We start from the raw sequence: 23919 nt of genomic DNA on the forward strand, positions 1-23919 counted from the left end.
ATACCTGAGTGGTAACGAAAACACTCGGGATTATTAAAGTATTTCTGATTCTGATATATATATATATATATATATATATATATATATGTATGTGTATATATGTATATATATTTATATGTATGTATATATATATATATGTATTGTGTATATATATATATATATGTGTATATATGTATATATATATATATATATATATATATGTATATATATATATGTGTATATATATGTATATATATATATGTGTGTGTGTATATATATGTGGGTATGTGTGTGTATATATATATATATATATATATATATTGTGTGTATATATATGTGGGTATGTGTGTGTGTGTGTGTGTATATATATATATATATATATATATATATATATATATATATATATATATATATATATATATATATATATATATATATATATTATATATCATGTATATATGAGACAGGATAAGAAAGGACAACATAGGTAGGACAAGAAAAGGAACTGGAACAAAATACAGAGAGACAACATAGGAGTAAAAAAAACTTGGAATTGTAGCAGGGAGGACTATGGAAAAATATAGGTGGAGACCAAGTAGGACCACAGAGAAAAGGGAGAAGGAAACTTAATTATCATTAATTTTAAGATCATTGAGACAATGGATACATAATATCCCAGACATATAAGTCAATATATCAACACTCTTTTATTATGAATTTAAGAATGTGGGCAATTTTAATTAAAAATAACTTTTTTAATTCAGACAGTCATGGGGTACTGTGACATATATTGGGGACGACCCCAACAAGGAATAGTATGAAAAAAGAAATAAAAGTCACTTAGAGAGAAAGCTGGCTATTACACAGAGGAGAGGACTCCAGTTAACATTTTAAAAGTTTTAAAGATTTGCTTTTTTTGGGATTATAAAAAAACGTTTTTTTTTTTTTTAAAAAAAGGCATGAATCACTATATAGCATGATAATCCATCAGCTTTTTTTTAGGAGATGACATTGACTAATTTGATAAATATTTATAAACCCACAGATAGACGTAAGGTTGACCAATACTTCACTGATATATGAAAAGAAATTAAAATGACGAAATATTAGAATCGGTACACGAGACATATTGACCCGTCAGTCTTTACTAACTTTTGTTGTTTTTTTTTAGGAACTTTCAGAGGAGGAAAGGTCACCGGGGCCGCCGAAACACCACGATAGCCACACGGAACCGACACAAAATCACTATCTACATCACAACACTACACAAATCCCCTTTGAGAGTCAGGCCATAGAGACCGGAGTCCCGACTCAGGCCAATCCCACTTGGACCACTGCTGTAAAGATCATAAGCAGTCTCTGATTTGTTCTTTTGGATGGTGGTCCTGACCATTTAATCTTCCTAACATAATTTCTTATACACTAAAACCTGGGGCCGCGGGCTTCTTTGATTTTATTTTTAAGAGGTTCCTTGTCAATAGTAGTGGTGTACACAATCACATATGATAATATATATTCTAAGACAACACAATATTTTACTGATATCACAAATTCACGACACGACCGATCACGACGATACACAAAAGATATTTAAAAATTTAAAAAAAAATAAGACACATCTTAAAGATGAGGATACGTAGTGATAGTTCCACTTTGTATCGATAATATTGGATCGCTGAGGATTGAATCGATATATATCGAACCAGAGCCATGGATGGTTACACTCTAGATAGTCAATAGAAATGATAATAGCTTTATTTTTTTTTTTTTTTAACCCCAAAAAAAAAAAAAAAAAAAAAAAAAAAAAAAAAAAAAAAAAACTTCAACATACACAACCCCAGCCTATGTTATATCACAGGTAAGGGCACAATCCAATAAGATAAACTATTTTAAACAGATATTTTTAAAAACACATATTTCTACAGCCTACTTATAATAAAAAACAAGTGTTAACTTTTCTTTTTTTTTTTTTTTTTTCTTTATTTTGTTGCATTTTTTTGTTTTTTTTTTTTTTTTTTTTTTTTTTTTTTTTTTTTTTTTTTTTTTTGTTTTTTGATGACTGTTCATATCAGCAGACCATTCCACAAAACCACACTGTAAATTGAAAACATATTAAAAAAAAAATTTATTTTTTGGTCCAAAACAGTACTGTGAATTGTTTAATTCCCCTCTTAATTGTTAAAACCCCTCTTGCCCTTTCTTGAACAGTTGTATGTTTCCAGGCAGCAGTATATTGTTTGGTTTAAATTATTTGTGGAGTCTTAAATTTGACCAGATCCTTAAACTTAATTTCTAACCTTTGTGCTTTGTGACCTCAGGAATCAGTCATTACACACACATGAGAATGAAAGTAAAAGAGCTCCAGCAGGAGATGGAGATATTCCAGCAACATTCCGGCATCGAGATTATGCAACTAAAAGCGATCAATGAGGGGGAGGAGATGCTCAGGCAAAATTTGATGATGGGGATGCGACTAAAGAAGCTCCAGGTGAAGGTGGAGCTACTCAACCAGTATGTGTTAATGGGTGATCCTTGGGGCATCGCACTTTGCGCATAAATCACAAGGTGAGTCATCTTCATCTGTTTTATCAGGATTTATACACAGGAAATGATCCCAACAGTTCTGTGTTTTAATCGTCTAATATTTCAGATATACTTGTAGGCCGTTATATTAATGGGTAGTTTCACTTATATAAAAACATCGGATTTGATAAACTACATGAGTTTTGTGTGCAAAAATCTTAATTTGTAAAGTAACTAGTAACTAAAGCTGTGATGATGTGCAGATGAATGTAGTGGAGTCAAAAGTACAATATTTCTCTCTGAAACGTAGTGGAGTAGAAGTAGAAGTAAACAAGTAAAGTACAAGTACCTCAACATTTGTACTTAAGTACAGTACTTGAGTAAATGTAATTAGTTACATTCCACCACTGGATATGTCCAGCATACTTGTCAGTTTTATTCACACAGTGTACAACAAAAGGCTTAGCTCATCTCTTTTTCTTCTCCAGGGAAGCATGCTCCTTTCTACCACTGACGAGGAAGGAACCAATTTGGGAATACTGGTTTATGAAGAAGACGGCGCAGCATTTCAGACCTTTAAACTGCCTGTGAGTATGATATGACAGTGTAGCTCTCACGAACATGTAGGCTATAGGATAATAAGTAGAGATTATTCTGAGAATGAAAGCTCTTCCTTCCCATGTTAATGGCTGCAAACGGTGGTAGTCAAACTAACTGTATTATAGAGGTGGATTTCATCATTTCTCTCTCTGACTCTCTTTATTCATTTCTCTCTCTTGTCTCTTACCAGAATCCAGCCAAAGGAGTCTTCCGATATGTGAAGCTACAGATTGGGGAAACATAGACTACACCTGCCTGTACAGCTTCAGGGTTCACGGTACGATAGTTTAAGTTGAAGGTAAATCAACCGCAAAACACCTGAATCCACCTGAATTTGTGTACTAAAATTTGTAGTCACTAAAATATCAGCAAACATATATGAATTTCCCCCCAATATATTTTAAAACATATGGTAAATGGAGGTGGACAAAATATGAAAAACTATATTTTAGTGACTAGAAATTCGATTCAATTAAAAATCAATTTTATTTTAGTGTCAAATCATAACAGAAGATATCTCAGGACGCTTTTCTGTTAGAGTAGGTCTAGACCAGTGGTTTTCAAAGTGGGGTCCGGACCTTTAGGGGGTTCCAGGGGGTCCCCAGCAAAAAGGGGACTCATTTATTTTTACTATAATTCCATCCATAAGTAACACAATAGCAGCAATTATGACTATTTTGGTCATAGGTTTTATACACTTTATGAACATCTAAAAGCAAAAGTCCTATCGGTTGAGGGGACACTGGGACAAAATCGTATTAAATGGGGTCTATGGTCTAATTTGTGTCAGTTTAGGGGTCCTTAGTATCACATTGCCAGACCACAGCAGACCACAAAAATCTTGTTTCTATTTTTTTTTACCTTTTTTAATAATTGAATTTCCTTATTTTCTCACAAAAAATGACTATGATCATAAATGTGATCTCACAGGGGTAAATAGCAAATATGAACCATGAATGATGTATATATCATTGGTAATTGAGCTAAAGTAAACATCTATTAAGTATTTTACATAAATTGTTATGGCTGTATTGATTTACAAGCCTAATAATGTGGTGGGTCCACCAGACCCAGGAACATTGGCTGTGTAACAAAAATATGAACAACACACAAGGGTTGAGTGCGACAGGCGCATATCTAGTTTCCGCTCTGCCACGACCTCCTGTAGCTTCTCAGCTAGGGGAGTGCTTGTGTGCTGTCTGTAGAACTGACGCTTTCATTTCCCACTCAAGTCAATAAAATGAGCAGTCACCGTGAGATAGCTTTCCGTAGCACGCAAAGTCCAACCATCAGTCGTTAGTGAAACGGAGGGTGCAGCTGACAACTCGTGCTCCATCAACATCCGTGTTTGGTTGTATATGGAAGGGACTACAGTTTGCCTCACGTGTGGACGGGATGGCATGTTGTAAGGAAATGCTACACTACCAAGCCACGGCCAAGCAACGTGCGTCGCTGCGACGTGTAGTTACATTTTTCGTGAGGTGCACGTCAGGCTACGGCATAGGGTCTGGCGTAGACGTAGAGGGGTCTGCGGGGAGGGGGGGGGGGGTCCACCTGGCCGTGTGACGCTTCTCTCACGCCGCACTCCACTCTATTCCTATGGGTGACATCAAGCGACTCATAAATCCACCAAATTCCAATGCAAAGAAAGCGGAAGGAAATGGAAAATACACTCATCCAGCGGAATTTCCTGCGGCACCCAGGGGTGTCCGACTGGGAGGAAAAACAGGGGAGGGGCCCATAGAAAATGTCTTACTACAGGGCCCAGAATTTTGTGCTACGCCCCTGGCGGCACCGGAGCAATCCCGGAAGTGGAACGTCAAGGATATAGACTAGCTGTTAGTTAGCCATTTGAGCATGTAGCTTGCTAAGCTAAAATGTTGTTGTTGTTTCCCGTGTTGAAGAGATTTTAAGAATGCCAACACACAGAGAGCGGAAGGTAAGGGGCGACGTACTCCCGCTGATCCAGACAAAGGGGTCCTTGACGTGAAAAAGTTTGGGAACCACTGGTATAATAATAACACCCTCCTGATTACATAAAGTCTGATTATAAGCTTTAATGGCAGGCAGAATCAATGAAATATCTCAGGGTGTTTCTGCCGAAAGATTTGGACAGACCCATCAGCTATCTCCTAAATCTCTAAATTGAACTTATTACCAAGTCTTTTGTATCTGTTTAAAACCTTGCCTGTTGATATTCCCGATAAGCAATTTGTGGAGTGGGATAGACTTATATCAAGGTACCTGTGGCAGGGCAAAAAACAAAGAGGAGCTATAACACTCTCCAGCTGCCAAGAAAAAAGGGTGGTTTAGCACTGCCATGCCTGAGGGACTATCACAGGGCTGCCCAATAAGAGTATGAGTTCTGACAGACAATACCCCAATTCAAAATATAAGAATGAGGACAACCCATTGGACCAGTCTCCATCTGAAAATATGGAACGATGTGATAAAAAGGTTAAATCTAAAAACTGTAGAAAGGTTTCTGACATGGTGTGCATGGGACACTGATTTTACCCCGTATACTCGAGACTCGAGACCAGTATGACTAATTGGGAACTTCAAGATTTTCAAATCAAGATAACTGGATAAGAAGATCACAAAAGATTTTATTTTACAAATGGGACATTTGTAAATTTTTCTTTATCAAGTAGGTAAGAAGAAACACAAAAGAAGGGCAAAATTAATGCATTTTACTCAGCTTATGGCTCACAAAGCCTAACAGAATTTATTTCTACAATGGATTTTTGAACCAGAAAGCAATCTCTACAGCATTATGTGAAAGAAGAAATGGGAACAATTATGTATTTTAACATTGATAGAGAAAGCATGAGAGTCTTTATGCACAAGCCAATGGCAAACAACTGAAGTGTAGAGATTATTGCTGGAAGAATGTGATACGTTTTTGTATTCAACAGAAGAAAAAAAAGGACTTGAGAGGACTTAACTTGCTGGAGACAATGTGGTTTTGTGAATGCCAAATATCATAGTTTTTGGGACTGCAATTCATTCATTTTGGCAGGACGTGTAAAGGTTGGAGAGAGTATACTCATGATATTAAAGTGCTCATATTATACTCATTTTCAGATTCATAGTTGTATTTAGAGGTTATATCAGAATAGGTTTACATGGTTTAATAAAAAAAAAAAAACACCATATATATATAGTTGTTGTACTGCACATTGCTACAGCTCCTCTTTTCCCCCTGTGTGTTGAGCTCTCTGTTTTAGCTACAGACTGAGACATCTCACTTCTGTTCCATCTTTGTTGGGAGTTGCACATGCGCTGTAGCTAGGTAAGGACTATAAAATAAAATCTAGTACTTTTTAATCAGGGTTTGTCCAAACCCAGTTCAAAGCTATAGCCTATGTGTGCATGAGTAGGCTAGTTCCAGTTCCCTAGGGGTAACATATGCCGACAGATTAGTTTGTGGTGTTGCCATGGTGAATTGTAGTATCCACTCAAATTGGCTGTTCTGGAACCGAAAATGCAGAGTGGTAAATCATCTCAGAGTTCACAGAGTTTGTTAAACCGACTCCTTCCTGAAACAGGCCCCGGAACAATGACTGACACAGGTAGGCAAGACCAGATTATTATGCAGCTTGCCATTTTAACCTATTCATGTCAAAATATTTCTGATGAACTCCGCTAACTCCCCTACACATAACACAAAGCTTCTTTTTTTTTTTTTAAAACATCCTTTAATTTTTAAAATATTTTTGTAATGTAAAAACATGCTATAAATCTATTATGTAGCTTCACCTTTTGACTTATTCATGTCAAACCACTTTTGATGAACTCAGCTAACTCCCCCTACACATAACACAAAGCTTATTTAAAAAATAAACATCCTTTGATTTTTAAAATATTTTTTAATATTAAAAAATGCTTAAAAAATGTTTAAGCGTTCTCATGTTAGGACTTATAAAATCCATGAGAACCGTGGGAAGTCAACCCACAGCTGCTCCGCTGCCCTGCTGAAAATGTGAAGCAGAAACGCTTAATGTCAGATAACGTCCATAATAATTGGACTTTGGGTTCGATTTTTTTTGACAGTTTTCAGTGGTTATGAGGAGCAATATTAGAGAGAAATTTGGTGATCATTGTTTACGTACATTAAACCACGTTTTTATTCATTAGTAAGCTACAGGACAGCGTCTTTCAAAACATGAGCTGCGTGAAAGAGAGAAAAAAAAGCGTCATTGTACCCAGCACTTCTGGAAATGTACTTCGGAATGCGTCTCTGTCCCCAGCACATTTCAAACCAAGCTGACGCCCATGGGAGCATGCCCCCAGACCCCGCTAGGTTTTGGGCTGAGCCCCGAATGTTAACAACGTCTGGTTCCGCCCCTGCAGCTGTAACCATTTATTTTTTACACATAAACTCCCAGTTTTAGGAACCAAAGAACTGGACAATTTTACATATATTTAAATAAAGACATGCTTAACTTAATGTTTTTATTTTGTATGGGTGCCTTTCTGCTTATACGTTTAGTATGTTTTATCTACTAAATCCGAGGCTACATGACTGTTTTTATTTATTTTTTTTGCTTCGATTGCACAATTACGTCACTGCGTCAACGCCAGTGACTGTATGCGTAGGGACGGGGGCACGGAACTGCTGTAGGGTCGACGAATAATTGGTGATGAAGGAGAAAGATGCAAATTAAATAGCGGTTTTAGAATTATAGTGGTAAATTGGCGATAGTAGTTATATGTCGCCTCACGTTAAAGCGAATGTTATATGAGGACTCGCGGAGGAAGTGGTTTAATCGCAGTTAGGTAGCGAATGTAGGAAGAGTTGGGGAGGGCTGTAGCTGCTGGGGTTTTTTTGGAGAGGGAAAACAACATGGCTGCGGTGGAGCTCGAATGGATCCCAGAAACACTGTACAACACAGCTATCTCGGCTGTGGTGGACAACTACAGCCGATCAAGAAGGGACATACGGTCGCTCCCAGAAAATATACAGTTCGATGTCTATTATAAGGTACGTTAAAAATGATCAGTCAAGAGGATCAGGTAGCTATATCTGACAGCCACCATACTGTCAGTTTGTGTAGCTAATCAGCCGCTAACATTGCTGCTAAGCTCTTGAAGGCAAATGAAAAACTGCAACTACGTTGCACCGCCTGGTATTTTCCTAGAAGATGCAATATAGCTAGTATGTATATGTTGTATGATGAACGTTTGTTGACAATGAAGCCATGAACGGGGCATTTAGCTAATACGTAAGTGAGCGTGTAACGTTACATGAATTGTGGCAATGTTGTCATGTCTAGGGCTGGGCGATATGGAGAAAATTCAGTATCACGATAGTTTTGACCAGATACCTCGATAGGGTTGACTATTGGTGCTTTCACAGAATATTTACACAATGAGATGTTTGATAAATAATCATCAGTAATGTGGGTATAATGACTAAGTGGGTAATAAGGCTGTCGTCGACTAAAGCCATTCTTAGTCGACTAACACTCATATCATTTTGTCGACTAACGTTAATGGATTAGTTGATTTAATCGACACATCTGTAAAACTGAGTTTCTCCACAAAGAAAAGTGCAAAAGCACCACTATTAATCTTGTGATGTGCTTACGTGTCTTGGAAAAAAGTCATACAGCATGGAAAAAGCATAACAAATTACTAATCGACTACAGAAATCTTACTAGTCTTAAGGCCCTGACACACCAACCCGATACCGATAATCCTCAGTCCTGCGAGGTCAGTGACTCGAGTCTGTTCAGTGTGTCCGTCGGCCTTCATTTTGGCCGATTTGACATGTTGAATCGGAGGGCGGGCAGTCGGACTCAATGATCAATCTGATTGGTGGAGTGCTAACCTGGAAATAGACGAGCGGGATGAGCGACGAACGCCTCTTAAAATCGTACGAAAATCTTTTAAACTGACCTTTGTCGATCTGAAATGAAGACAGATTCAGCAACTGCATGGCCTATTTCTCACTTAAAATGTTTTCAGAAACACACTGTTATTGAGACGTATTACGCATCGCGCACTCGCAGAACGTACACTCAAGTCGGCGTTGCTTCGGTGTGTTCCGAGGCACTTTTTGGACCGACGGGAGCCGAATGATCAGTCCGACTGTCTTTTCTGCCGACGGTCGGCCGTCGGTTTGGTGTGTCCGAGCTTTTAGACCAAAACGACTGATTACTCGACTTATCAACCAAGGGCGGGCAGCCATAGTAGGTAAAGGCAAATACCAGGAAAAGACAGCACGACAGCTTCATATATTGCCCAGCTCTATATGTAACTTTAAATTAATGGTAACATTATTTTTGACCCACTTTAGCCTTTGTTATCTGTTACGCTAGTTCTTGAAGACTTTGCTTCAGCTGTTCCTTAAATTAGTTATACTGATTGTGAAATTCTGGGCTGATACAATGTTTAAAATAACACAAAAGAAATCAATGTAAAAACTATAACTGGACTAGTGTTTTGAAGTCATTCATCTTTTGATTACACTATCTTTGAATGATTAAAAATTCAATCATACATATATTTTTGTTGTTTTTTATATATACATTTAAAAATATCCTTTCACATTTGACTGTTTCAAAAGCCCTTTTAGCCTGCTATACAAATAACGTTACCTACTCAATGACAATAATCTTTTCACAGGATAACTCTACCGGTCTATATGCTGTATGGTCATAAACCATATGCTCATTTATGATACTGGCAGCTGTGGTTGGACAGACATTCCTCCTTAACCAAACACCAAAACACACTTATTTTATTGTTAGGACAGGTGTATGAGAATTTGCATCAAACTGTCCTCCTCAACTTATGCCATTGGTACTGTCCTGTGTTGGTAGTATTCACCATCCTTGGCTTCAGGCAGTGATGGCAAAAAAGAAAAAACATTTTCAACAGTTGATTGAATCAAGTATTGCACCTCTCAGACTGCTGAAGGGCAGAATCACAATTTGCCTCCTCTCCACGCTTATTTACATAGTTGGAGGAGGGATTCTTCTGTGATTGTATGCACCTGGATTCATTAATGATTGATGTAACCCAATATAAAAATCAAAAGTACTTGTATGCCATACTACTGGGTAACGGCCCAGTGAAAGCACTGATGATGATGAGGAAAATGGAAAGTGTGCCCCCCAGAGTGCTAAACTGTTCAAATTACCTTTGTGTCCTCAATGGTAGGCATGGCTCTGGTCATTAGAAGTTTATCCTTAAACAGCCATTCATTCTCTGCAAAGAGTGTAGATTTTATTGATGAGAATGACAACATTACATTTCCCAGACTGCGTGTCAGTGTGGAATAAAACTCCTCCAACTAAATTCGAAATATGCATTAGTTACTGGAAAAAGTATGGTCCTGTCATTACGTGGAAAAGTCATAATTTAATAGCCACTTTGTAAAATTGTTTAAGTTGGTTGTCTGGCTACAGAGGGGTACCAGGAACCTTCAGGTGTTAACATCACAGTGCTAGCCTGCCTCTTTGCTATGAAGCCTGACCTGTGAACATTGACCTCTTAATTTCTAGCGTTTCCACTTAAAGTTGACAAAGTTATTATCCAGCTTTAAATGAGCAGTAAGTTACAAAATATACACCAGACAAAAGTGGCATGTGACACATTTCATTTCTAAACAAACTGAAAAACATAACTTATTAGACTTGGCAACAACAACAAAAATAGTGCTAGTAATGGTTACGCTCACCATTGATAGTTTAAATGAAGCAGCTGGTGACACCATGTTTCACCAAAGTATTACATGTCTTTCTAAGCTGTCCCCAGGTCAGCAGTAGGGTTAGCATACAAGGACTGCAGTGCTTTAAATTCTAATGCTCACCATGAAAATTCTAACATGGTAATGTTTATCGGGTATAATGCATGTTAGCATGCTAATGTTTGCTAAGTACTGCTGAGAGACTGATGGGAGTGTCTTTACTTTTGCATGTATTTGGTAATAAACCAATAATTGTCAAGATATTTCACTCAGAACTTCAAATTTCAACCTCATGGTGGCACTAGAGAAAAAGTTGGGGGATCACCAAAGATAGTAGGCCTTGACCCTCGGGTCCCATGAATGTCTGTACAAAATATCATGGCAATCCATCCAATAGTTGTTGTGATATTTCATTCTAGACCAAAGTGGAGGGCCAACTGACTTTGTCATCCATAGAGCCATGCCACAAGCGTGGTTAATAAAAACCTGTTAACATAATATGGAGTACAAACTTCATTTACTATACAATGATGACAAAATAATGGCACACTGTAAATTATACTCAAAACTTTGTTTCATTGAGTTGTAATTTCAGCAATAGAAACATTTATTTTCTTCAATTGCCACCAACTGTCATAAGCAGATGCCCACAACATGTAATCTCACATCACACTGACATTAAGTGAGATTTCACCCAATAACTACAGTTGAAGAGACGCAGTTGAAACTGGTGGTGTCCCCTATAGACCCCACCTCAAGGAGCCACTGAATATAACACCTTCCAGTTCAGTGCATTTCGATTGTTGCTCCTGATCAGCAGACAGCATTTTCTAAAGCATCACTTAAAACAGTGGTTCCCAACCTGGGGTCCGGGCACCCCCAGGGGGGGCGGCAAAGATCACAGGGGGGTCGCAAGTCTTTATCTGGTTTGAGGTTGAGGTAAAAAAAATAATATTTGCACATGTTAAACAAATTATGATAATACACTAGAATATATAATGTATACAAAAGTCTGTATGGAAACTATATAGGTTGTTGTATCCTCATTTTTCCAGCCACCATGGCATCACTATTTTATGAATGAAACATGGCGGAGAAACGTAACAATGCTGATAACTCCTCTTTATCAAAAAAGAAAGTAAGGCTCTATCCCGAGAGTTACCTCAACTTTGGTTTCAGAGGGGCTCAGCTTTTCTTAGACATGAGTAGGTGGGGCGCCAAGGAAAAAAGGTTGGGAACCACTGACTTAAAACACCCATAATAGAGACTAGGATTAAAGTAGGACAGAAACTCCACCATTGTAGTTAGAGATAGGACATTCTGTACCTCTCCGCTGGGACACTCTTTGCACGCTATTATTCCGATCAGTTATTACCATAGACTGTATATCAAGATGAACGGCTTTACACTTCCTCTCAAGAGAAACCAAAACATCTCGATAGCCCGATGGCCGGCTGCAGTATAGGTCATAAACCCCGCCCTGCTCCATGTTAGCGGAATAGACACGGGCCAAACAAAAAAACGTGGTGGCCTGAAGGTTAGAGAAGTGAGCTTGTGAACGGGAGGTCGTTGGTTCAATCCCCAGACCGACAAGATAAAAATGTCTGGGTGGGGAAAGTGAAAGTGCAGTGCTTGTCCCTCCCTCATTACCACCACTGAGGTGCCCTTGAGCAAGGCCCTTAACCCCAACCGCTCCAGTGGAGCTGCTCAGTGGCCAGCAGATCAGACTGTGGTTGTACTGGGCAGCTTCCAGCTATGACTGTTTAACTGTGTGAATGTGATCAGGGCATTCCTGCAAAAGAGAGGCTTCCTCTCAGTGAACCTTCCCTGAATAAGGTAAAAAAAATATATAATAATAATAATGTCATTTTAGGTAGTTCTTATCTAGTTTGTTATTAATTACTTAATTGATGCTATAAAAATGGGGTGAAATGTCACGATTGACCACTGTGAGTTACTCACGTTGGTTGGGCAGGTGTATGGGAGGGATGATATGGCTCCACCGCCCAATCACTGCTGCGTAGACTTTGGCTCCAAAATTACAAGAAGGCAGCATTCCTAATCAGGATGTATTGGATTTTGCCTTCTCTTTTGCACAGTCGGAGGAAGTAGAGAGAGATGCGTCGTCCATCTGTATATACAGTCTTTGGTCTTACCTATAGACTTGTCATTGTGCTTCGAATGGAAGCGTTGACATTAGTATTATTGTCAGTAAGTCTCCACGCTGACCTTATCCCTCCCTCTGTGTGTCTCTCAGCTTTACCAGCAGGGCCGGCTCTGCCAGCTGGGAGGAGAGTTCTGTGAGCTGGAGGTGTTTGCTAAAGTACTGCGGGCTTCAGACAAAAGGTAAGAATATGATGGGACTAAGCTTTGCCTGAAACCTCACACCATCCACATTGACCCATCAGTTATATTACAAAATGGTTTTGGAGACTAGTCCGTTACACAGATGGATCCGAGCAGTTATGCTGTATGTGCTGAAAACTGCATTCGTTAAATCGTGGATATGGTTGGATGTATGGACCTTCCCAAAACCACTGTTACCAAATGTATCTAATGGAACAAGTCAGATAGTAGTATATTATAGAGCTGCAACAAATAGTCAATTAATTGATCTGTCCATCAACAGATAATTAATCCCAAATATTTTAATAATTGTTTTTTATCTAATACAAAACAGAAAAAAATTATCCTGGTTCCAGCTTCTCAATTGTCAGGATTTGATGCCTTTCTTTGTCTTATAAGTTATTAAGCTGAATATGTTTTTATTAGAATTATCGTTTATTTTGGACTGTTGGTTGGACGAAACAAGACATTTGAAGACATCATCTGAGAAATTTAAATTTTTCACTATTTTTCTTTTATAGACAAAGTCTGAAGCCATTGTCCAGAACTGGACTTTTGGCCATGATAGCTTTCTGTTTTATTCGGCCTAGTCTATCCCTCATTTGCTGTTTTGACCTAATCTGAATAAGCAGTTTTTATATAATTAAGTGCTCCTCGCCTGTGACTGATGTACTTTGTATGCCCCCCACCTCTTGTTGTTAGTTCCATCAGTTTAACAAAGCCATTGTAAGTTCCATACCACACTCTGCTTCTATTCAAAGGGTTATTATTCTATTTGTGAAAGTAGATAAATATAACGCTTGTTTAAGAGCTTGGTGAAATGTAACGCCCTGTGCACATTGCACAATAAAGTAACCTATAGGTTAAAGTGTATTGTTGATGTTCACACACAATGTTATCTGTTGCTTTCAACCTTCATTGATGGGCTTAATGAGAATACAATAGCAGTAGTCATCAGCATTGATATGCCAGATGTGTGTAATGTCTGTTAAGACCACTGATGTGTTTTTTTTTTTTTATTAGTGAAGGCTTCAATGTAACAAACAAAATATGAATCTTACACTGTAGTTATGCCCTCCGCTGATATGGTTTATTCCTTTGTCCTACCCACGGCAGACACCTGCTGCACCACTGCTTTCAAGCGCTAATGGACCACGGAGTGAAAGTGGCCTCGGTTCTGGCAAACTCCTTCAGCCGCCGCTGCTCCTACATCGCAGAGTCTGATGCCCACGTCAAAGAGAAGGCCATCCAGTTCGGCTTCGTGCTGGGTAGGGGACGAACGGTTTCACACAGACACTCTGGCTGTTACTGTATCTCACAGACTATCTCAAACGATCAGACAATGAGTGAATAAGTGGAGGCTATTCATTCCTTCCACTGATGTTGTCATAGGTTCAGCTCATAGGAAAAATACATCAGGGATCAGAGATGGGCCGAATCATTGCCAGCAGTCCATAGTAATTTGGATGATTTAAAACAAATCTCATCGTACCACATTTATTACTACCGTGACGATTTGATTTTTATTAGCAATTTAAAAGCACAACAAATCAAAGAAGTGTCATGACAAAAAATCCACGATAGCACTTAAAAGCATTACTAAAAACACGTATGTGTTAAGTGTTCCTCGATGGATTACATGGAAACATACAAATAGATCGAAACAAAGAAATTTAAAATAACATTTAAAATTACCTCTTGCAACTCCATGCCCATGGTTCAAACTCCCTCCCTTAAAAGTGAACCCACACAAAACACTCCCCACTAAGCCACTTTAACTTTTGTTTAAGCTTTGTTTAAAATGCAGGGACAGGTTGTTCCATAAGGAGATCCCAGTATAGAAACATTAGCTTTTTGCTATTTTACATTTAACACGTGTAACGCTGCATGACCTAATGTTTGCTCTCCCTTTAACAAATACCTGTGGGATAAGATACCATAAGATGTGTTGCTTGTGCATTGGGATTTTCTGCTTGGATTTGCTTTGAATAGAGCATTTGGGTAATATATTTAATAAAGATAATATATTTAAACCACTAGTTACCACCGGTGATGCTGAATCTTATCTCCTCTCATTTGGAGCCAGTTGGATTAATCTGATGTTTTTATTTTTATTATTATTCTAGGTGGCTTCTTGTCTGATGCAGGCTGGTATGGAGATGCAGAGAAAGTGTTTCTGTCATGCCTGCAGCTGTGCACACTCCACAGTGAAGTCCTCCACTGCTTCCGGGCTGTGGAATGCTGTGTCAGGTCAGTCTCAAAACCTGCTGGCATTCAGTGTACGGTTATATTTACCGAGAATTCTTTGACCCAAGACCCTTTGTGCAGATTAGTTTACTTTCAAAATATCTCCTTCATTTCTATCCTATTCAGTGGTGCAACCACAGAATGGCTTCCATAGTTTGACATGTCATTCCCATGTCATTACACAAGGGTCGGTCGGTACGTTAACGTTTTCCAACTGGCAACCGTCATTCCAACAACTGGCTATTGCCGATATATTCGTGCAGGTGTGTGCCAAGTTATTCGACTGTGTGCTAAGTTTTCCTCTGTTGTCTGCACAGGCTGCTTCATGTCCGCAATGGCAACTGTAAGTACCACCTGGGGGAGGAGACCTTCAAGCTTGCTCAGTCTTACATGGACAAACTAGCCAAACATGGCCACCAGGCCAACAAGGCAGCGCTGTACGGCGAACTTTGTGCCTTGCTCTTCGCCAAAAGCCACTATGATGAGGTATATGTCACCACCAGTTAATGGGATTATTATATTATATCTCTTATATATTATAGACAATAAAGACAAGTGCTTTTAGTTTTATTTATTTGAATTGTTAAATGTGAGTCTGGTTTACAGCATTGCAGAGTTTTTGAGAAATACTCCAGACGGACATGGATTAAAGTTGGAACCCATATCTTTTTTCCTGCATTTTCCAGGCATACCGGTGGTGTATAGAAGCTATGAAGGAAATTACTCCAGGGCTGCCTGTCAAAGTAGTGGTTGATGTCCTCCGGCAAGCCTCAAAGGTTAACTTTTGTTTGTTTATATTACAAGATATTATTGTTATTATTGAGGGTACAGTGTCTTTGCAAAATGTATCTACAGAAGAGCAATCTGTTGTGCATTGTAAGGAAATCCCTTGATCTGACATTGTCTGAAATTTGACTTGTCTCTCCGCTGCAGGCCTGCGTTGTGAAGAGAGAGTTTAGAAAAGCAGAGCAGCTGATCAAACATGCAGTGTTTTTAGCAAGGTAACCTGCTGTTCCTTATAAAGACCCCAAATAATTTGTATTCATTCTGTTATCATGAATTCTTATTCAGTATTTTGTGTCTTGCAGAGAACATTTTGGACACAAGCATCCCAAGTACTCCGACACGCTGCTAGATTATGGATTTTACCTATTAAATGTAGACAACATATGCCAATCAGTTGCTATTTACCAGGTAAGTAGAGTGATTGGCAACAGAAGTGTGTAGATGTTTTCTCTGCCTCAGTTTATTATAAAAAAACAGTGTGGCATAATATCTATATATAAATTAAATAAAAAAAAAAAATTTCTTTACAAATTCCAGACAGCGCTGGACATCCGACAGTCTGTGTTCGGGGGGAAGAATATCCACGTTGCCACAGCCCATGAAGACCTGGCCTACTCCTCATATGTGCACCAATATAGCTCCGGGAAATTTGACAACGCTCTGTGAGTACAATGAATCTTACAAACTTGTGACTGTTTCTAAACCAGCCAGTTAATTACATTAGACATGAGCTCCCTTGTAGATGTAGCACAAGACTATGACTCATACTGTGCCTGTTCCGTTACTCACTGGACTGGGATATATATGTTATGTGGCTGCATGCTTTGGATGTGTGCCATTTCATATATTAAAAAGCGTTGATCATTTAGACACAATGATGGATGATGCCAAGGATAAGATTGTGTTTTCTAACTGATCCAGTAACATCGCGTCTTGTATACAAAGGCCCTTCTTCGAGTTTGGGTAATGCTTTGACTTCTCTAACCCAGATGTGAGCTTCACAACAACTTTCCTCAGGGGAAACACTTGGCTTTCTTGGAAGTGTTTATCCTGAATAGAATACAGTTTCCAGCCAAGTCTGAGTTGCATGGCATGTTTGGGTCAGCTGCTGTGTTTGTCCCTCAGGTTCCACGCAGAACGTGCCATAGACATCATAACTCACATTCTGCCTGAGGACCATCTGCTGCTGGCTTCCTCCAAGAGAGTCAAAGGTAAGGCAAGTTTCCTGGAGATACTGGGCTTCAGCCCACTGTGTGGAGGGTACGGTGGGGAATATCAGGCATGCACTCTATCTTAAAACAAGCATAATAACAGTGAAGTGTTGGGAAATCCTAGTAAACCTGGTATATTTCACATTTGGTACCAAAGAAATGACATGGCGCTGTCACTGTGGCTCCACTGTGTCATGCCTTTGAGCCAGGTCATCCAGACAAATCCTGGGCAGATGTCTAATATGTTCTTGATCATACTTTTATTTCCTTCAGCTCTGATTCTGGAGGAAATTGCCATTGACTGCCACAATAAAGAGACAGAAGAGCGCCTTCTTCAAGAGGCTCATGACCTGCACCTCTCCTCGCTGCAGCTGGCCAAGAAGGCCTTCGGAGAGTTCAACGTCCAGACAGCCAAACACTATGGCAACTTAGGACGACTCTACCAGTCCATGAGGAAGTTCAAGGTGTGTGTGTGTGTGCGTGTGTGTGCGCATGTGTTTTTGTTTGTTTAATTGTGAAAATAGCTCAGAGCTTGTTTCCAGTTGGGTCTTGGCATATGAAAGACACAAGATACAGAGATGAGCTGGTATTTGCCAAATCCGACCGACACAACACGCGTCTTTCTTCTCAAGAAAAGCATTAAGTGCTGTTGATGTTTTTTTTTCTGTTCTTTTGGCGAAAATATACCATCAAGTTCGTATAATCCTGACATGAAAACAGCCTAAACAGAAAGTTCCACATCAGCTGCAGCCTTTGATTGTTTTTTAAAACAGCGCTCCTCTGTACGGTCTTTGTCTCAAACATGCCCCATATGAGACAACCGGTTGTGATTGGCCCAGCACGTCTAAGGCCGCTGGAAATCTGTCCAAAGCGGAGGAGGACCAGATGCATCTGCCAGAGCAAATAAAACATGAGCATGCAGATTTGTCTGGTTCCCAGGCAACAAAGTTAGTCTGTAGTATAAAATTCCCTTTTTGTGTTTCCTAGGCAGTGTTTTAATTTTTTTACTAGGAAGAACTTTGTCACTTAGCCACTTGATTTGGCACATTTTTGAGAAGGGAAATTAGCTTAAAATAACCCATGGCATCCATTTTGCATGGGACAAGGACTGTGCTTTTTATCCCCCATCACTTACATTGAAAGTGCTTTTAGAAAATTATCTTTTAATGGCCAGTGTGAACAGAAGGAATGATTAAAGTAATCAAAACCTGTTTCATTTTCCATATTGGTATTTAAGCTATGACTGTGGAAAAGAAACCAAATGTGTTTAAAAATAATTCATTAATTATTGTGGTTTTACGGGTGTCCGGATGTAACCAGGAGGCAGAGGAGATGCACATCAAAGCCATCCAGATCAAGGAGCAGCTTCTGGGCCACGAGGACTACGAGGTGGCTCTGTCTGTGGGTCACCTGGCCTCCCTCTACAACTACGACATGAACCAGTATGAAGACGCAGAGAGGCTCTACCTGCGCTCCATCGCTATCGGTCAGACACAGGGATGGGATGGGTCACTCATGCTGGCTGTTACTTTTTTTTTTTTTTTTTTTTATCTTTGTCTGGTTTTCAACAACAACACAAAACAGTTCTTACTTTACTCACTTTATTGTAAATCGAGTATTTTTGTTCATGCCGGGATCCTGTACTGTACATATGATATATAAGTTTTTCCAGTGAGCTGTTGAGTAAGCAGGCTGGTAGCATGTTTTGATCCCATCCTATGAACTGAACCTGCTCCAGAGCAGGTTAGCCATTCACCATAGTTACCCTGGTTAAAGTAAATGGTTGCTTCTAGATACTACAAAGCCTGGTTTAAAGTGCTCATATTATGCTTTTTGGCTTTTCCCCTTTTTTATATCTTTTTTTAGTGCTGTCAAACGATAACATTTTTTAATTGCATTAATGTCATAGTTAACTCACGATTAATCGTAATTAATCGCACATTTTTATCTATTTTAAATGTCCCTTGACTTCTTTTTGTCCCATTATATTTTCTCATTTTAATGCTCTTATCAACATGGAAAAGTGGATTGGCTTGCTTTGTGCAAATAATTTTTTTTTATTGGAATGGAAATGGAATGGAAATTGATTTATTTGAAACAATTGCTAATTTCCACCTGTAGTCCCTGGGCAGGTAAACAACAAGGTAAAACCAGGTAAAACAACATTGAGATGGATTTCTCATGGACTCCAGAAAAATGTATTTTTCTGGTCTGCTCGCAGGAGTGCAGCTGCAGATGAACCAAATTCTGAGCCAAAGCTGCCAGCTGAGTCAGACTGATTTGATATGCTTCTCTCATATGTTGACACGAGCCCCTAATACTTAATGTTTGTCTAAGGCTTAGTAGCCCACGGTGGGGCATTGAGTTAGCCATTAGGAGCCTAATTAGATTCTAATTAGTAGAATCAGAAAACACCTACAGAAAAGGATGTATTGCCAAGTAAGTAACACAAGGAATTTTCCTTGGTGGACGGTGCATATATAAACATAAACATATCAAAAGAAAAATAAACAATGATTGTAAAAGAAACTGTAGGACAGCATTAAGCCATTATTGTCTTTATTGATTATGAGCTTATACGTTTCTTGATTAATCGCTTGATCGCCTAAACATCAGAAAATATTGAAAAATGTCAACCTATATTTTAGAGCCTGACATTGTTTTGTCCCGACCAACAGTCCTAACCCCAAAGACATAAATTTACTATATTGTAAGACAAGAAAAAGCATTACATTCTCACATTTGACAAGTTTAAATAATGGAATGTTGTAAATTTTAGCTTATAAATTGACTAATCGAATATCAGAATAGCTGGCAATTCATTTTTGGTCGATTTGACTAATTAATCGACTAATCGCTGCAGCTCTAGAATGATTACAAACATTGTTTGTGATGTGTCCTAACAGGTAAGAAGCTGTTTGGAGAGGGTTACAGTGGGCTGGAGTACGACTACCGAGGCCTAATCAAACTCTACAACTCAGTGGGGAACTACGAGAAGGTGTTTGAATACCACAACGTACTGTCTAACTGGAACCGGCTGAGGGACCGGCAGTTTGCGGTGGCAGATGCCCTGGAGGACGTCAACACTACACCGCAGCAGACCCAGGAGGTGGTACAAGCCTTCCTATTGGCCCAGAGCCTGGGCCCCACCCGCCCATGTCTCGGCTGATTTTATGAGGGAAGAGAAAGAAGAAGAGAGACACATGGGCTTTAGCCTGGCGAGGACACATACTAAGCCCAAATGTGATGCTTCAGTTGCACACAGTTAAATAGTAATGCACAGTCAATTCAAGCATCACTGGCGAGTCAGTTGGTTTTATAGTCACTGCAGCTGCCAGTACATACACAGACATACACACACATTTAGTTGTGGAATAAAAAAAAGTAGAGAAGACACCGTTTTCAAACCTCATCGACATTCATTCAAACCATCAAGATGCAACTCCGGACTGGATGCAGCTTCACCCCACAGAGCAGACCGTTGCATTTCTCCAAGAGAAAGGGGACACACGACTTGAGGGGGGAGGGAGTAAAAAAGAAATTTTTAAAAATCCGTCAATCATCCTGTAAGGATGACAAATTCTCTCTTCTCTTGTCTCGCTCACCTTTTTTCTTTTCAGTTTGGAATTGGAGATTTTTTGCTTTTTGTATTTGAACCAGTGTAGTTCTGAATGCCACGAGACTCATCCAAGATCAAAACCAAGTTCTCCAGGGCTATATACAGGACGGTATCTGGACCCCACACACATCTGTGATAAACTTGTTTTAACCCACATCCTCCATCATCACTTGGGGGATCAGAGATGGAAAATGTCAGATATTTTTGACACTTGTACAGTAAAATAATACAGCAGATTGTACATTTAAGTTTCAATTGAAGGCTTTCTTGGTTCTTTTCTTTGCAAAGAAACGAAAGTGGATCCTAATGGTGTTTTTCCATACACGTGTGCTGGCTTGGCTCAGTTTGACAGCACAGCAGGGATTTGCGTCTCCATTATAAACACACAAGCCTACCCGCTCGAAGGTGTCTTAAACTGCTTTTCTTGAGTCGATGACGTTTAAACGCAGCGCGCTGATCCATGGTTGTGACTAGTGGTCAAAGGAGTGGCGTTTCCTATGAGTTCTTCACAATAAAAGTCCCCCGTTATTAGTAGACTTACGTGAGTTGAGTCTTGCAACACGTGCTTGTTTGAGAGGGAGGGGGTGTCACAGCAATGGGTTGGCTGCGGTCGGCGAGACGTCACCGCAACCCGCTTGATGGTGGGTGAGGAGCACCTTGGCCCGACGCTGGAGTTGGTCCATCTCGGGCGCGACTCGCCGTGTTTAATCTAGTAATGGAAATGCAAATCAGGAGCGGCTAAAAGTGCCGATGGAAAAGCACCATAAGAGAAGTCCTGTTTTGAACTGCGTGTTGGAGAGAGATTACAGTACACAGAAACAGTGGAATGTGTTCAACCAGTGGGTATATTGTTACACACAGAAAAGGCTTCACAAGTCTTTTTTTTTTTTTTTTTTCAGTATATTTTATTTCTTTTTTTCAACCTTAGTACTGACGATAATTAAAAATGCCAATAATTTATAATATGCAAAAGTATGTTTATGTAGCCCGTTGTGTATGCTTTTCTTACTGAGTGAGCCATGAATTCTGAAGAAACAGCTCAACACTATTACTCTAAAACAAGGGACTTGGATAGGATGGAAAAGAGGAAGATGCTAAATGTACAGACGCTTATAAGCCTCCCTTTATTTGTTAATCTTAAGGCGTGGCTTCATGTGTGAGTGTGTATGTGTGTGTCAGTATACACAGATAAAACTCTGGGTGCCCAAGTGCTCCACTGATGATTACTAGCCTTACACCAGCTTGCAGTTATCTGTAGACGGACCCATACTTCTAAGTGCTAAATAAACTATTAATACCCTTAAGGGCACTACATTGGGGACCAATATTGTGTATGTGTGTATGCATGCATGTGTTGCCAGCCTGTTTACCTGTGCATCTGGCCTTTCCTCTCCACTCCTTCCTGTCAAGATATTCCATTCATGCAAAGTTCCAGATATTATTATTATTTTTTTTTTAACTGGACCATGTTTTTCCATCATACTGACTATTTATGTCCAAAATCCCATCAGTTGTTTCACCATAGAGCTTTAATCATAATGAACCAATGGGATAAATAACCCTGACCCGATAACATGTCTGTTTAAAATCGTATGCCGTGATGCTCACTTTGTTATAACTCCTGTCAGTCTGGTGCGTCAGCTGCTGGTCCGCGTGCAGCACGTTTAAAGGATCAGATCACTCAAGTTACCGAAAAAAATGCATCTCGCTTACCACTAGTGCAGTGGTTCCCAACCGTATTTGACTAGAGCCAAACCAGTAGTGGACTTGTAAGGGTAATACCAATATTGACATTTGAGAGTTTAAAAAAAAAACTGTATATCTGCAGATATCCATTCTGTTTACATGAACGCACAACATAAACAAAAATGTACAGTATGTAAATACGAAATTGGGACCAATACACAGTATGTACTTACAGTAGGCACTTTGCAGTGTAAAAATCAACCATCAATGTAATGGCACCGCTGTCTACATTTTTCTACTGACATTTCCTGTGATTTGCTCTGTAGAGAACTAACTGATGAGATTTTTCTTACTGGTGGAAAATGCGAAAATAATGTCCAGCTTTAAAATGAATTCAGGCATGGATATCCGCAACATTACTGAAAATGTGATGCCTTCGATAAGCACCCCACTGTGTTTAGTTTTAAGTGAATGAAGAAAACGAGCTTTGCCTTGCTGTTGCTTCAGTGCTGTCGGACGTCTCCCTCTCTAGCAGTGATGTGAGTGGCTCTAGTTGAGGAGGTCCAGCCTTAGCCCCCTTAAAAGGACGCTCAGCTACACTCTCGGTGCTCCGGCTTCAACAAGCGCACCCTCCTTCTCCACACACAAACCCTCCCTCTGGGAGACAGAGGAAGTCTTTCCAGGACTGAGGTGGAAATGAATGTTACCTGCAGTCGGTATTTCCAAGCAGTTCTATACACAGATGGCAGATTAGATTTGGACACTTTGCAGAAAGCTGTATATTACAGTAGAGTTGGGCTTGTGGACAAATGGTCAATACATATCTTCTCATACTACAAAGTAAATTACAAAAATATAATGGAAAACTACCCTCAGATACTCCTACGCTGTTCTTCTCTCCTCCAGCTACACCGACTGTTTTTATTCAGAGGTCACATGTCGACCTGTTGAATTGCATTCTGGTCTATTAGGGCTACTGTTTCAGAGCCACTGGCAAGTGATTTCTGCGTCACCTGCAGTGGATTTTACTCCGTACGCACCGTGAAAATTCAAGAAAAGGCTTTTTTCCACTGATTTTGACACAAATCATTGTCTGTCCAAACTCCAGCTGAACTGTCAATATCCATAATGTCACATTCTGTTTGGCCAACAGGAAAAAGAAAATAATGGACCCAGAAATGTGTTTTTTTAAAATGGTGTTTAAGGAGTGATTTTCTTTTATC

The 23919-nt window shown here is 39.4% G+C and overlaps 1 protein-coding gene across 2 annotated transcripts; it reads left to right on the plus strand.

Annotated features, from left to right (window-relative positions):
* Positions 1-2346: 2346 nt before the first annotated feature.
* Positions 2347-22852, plus strand: appbp2 (amyloid beta precursor protein (cytoplasmic tail) binding protein 2). Of its 2 annotated transcripts, XM_039821270.1 has the most exons (15): positions 2347-2544; positions 2991-3089; positions 3293-3400; positions 13059-13147; positions 14264-14415; positions 15274-15397; positions 15712-15880; positions 16081-16170; positions 16328-16395; positions 16483-16588; positions 16718-16842; positions 17306-17391; positions 17665-17855; positions 18712-18877; positions 20298-22852. In XM_039821270.1, exons 5-15 carry the CDS (start codon positions 14295-14297, stop codon positions 20558-20560), a joined length of 1509 nt encoding a protein of 502 aa, XP_039677204.1. In that variant the 5' UTR covers positions 2347-2544; positions 2991-3089; positions 3293-3400; positions 13059-13147; positions 14264-14294; the 3' UTR covers positions 20561-22852. The 2 variants fall into 2 exon arrangements, with proteins under 2 accessions (XP_039677204.1, XP_039677199.1); XM_039821265.1 differs by lacking the exons at positions 2347-2544; positions 2991-3089; positions 3293-3400 and adding an exon at positions 7687-8089.
* The last annotated feature ends 1067 nt before the right edge of the window (positions 22853-23919 follow it).

This window comes from Perca fluviatilis, chromosome 2, assembly GCF_010015445.1.
Source record: "Perca fluviatilis chromosome 2, GENO_Pfluv_1.0, whole genome shotgun sequence".
Lineage (NCBI taxonomy): Eukaryota > Metazoa > Chordata > Actinopteri > Perciformes > Percidae > Perca > Perca fluviatilis.

Excerpts from the sequence above, each read along its gene's own strand:
- appbp2 (XM_039821265.1), top strand. The coding sequence starts at position 7,952 with ATGGCTGCGGTGGAGCTCGAATGGATCCCAGAAACACTGTACAACACA. Across the intron at positions 16,396-16,482 it reads CATGCAGTGTTTTTAGCAAG|AGAACATTTTGGACACAAGC; the intron begins GTAACCTGCTGT and ends TGTGTCTTGCAG. Across the intron at positions 18,878-20,297 it reads CCTGCGCTCCATCGCTATCG|GTAAGAAGCTGTTTGGAGAG; the intron begins GTCAGACACAGG and ends GTGTCCTAACAG.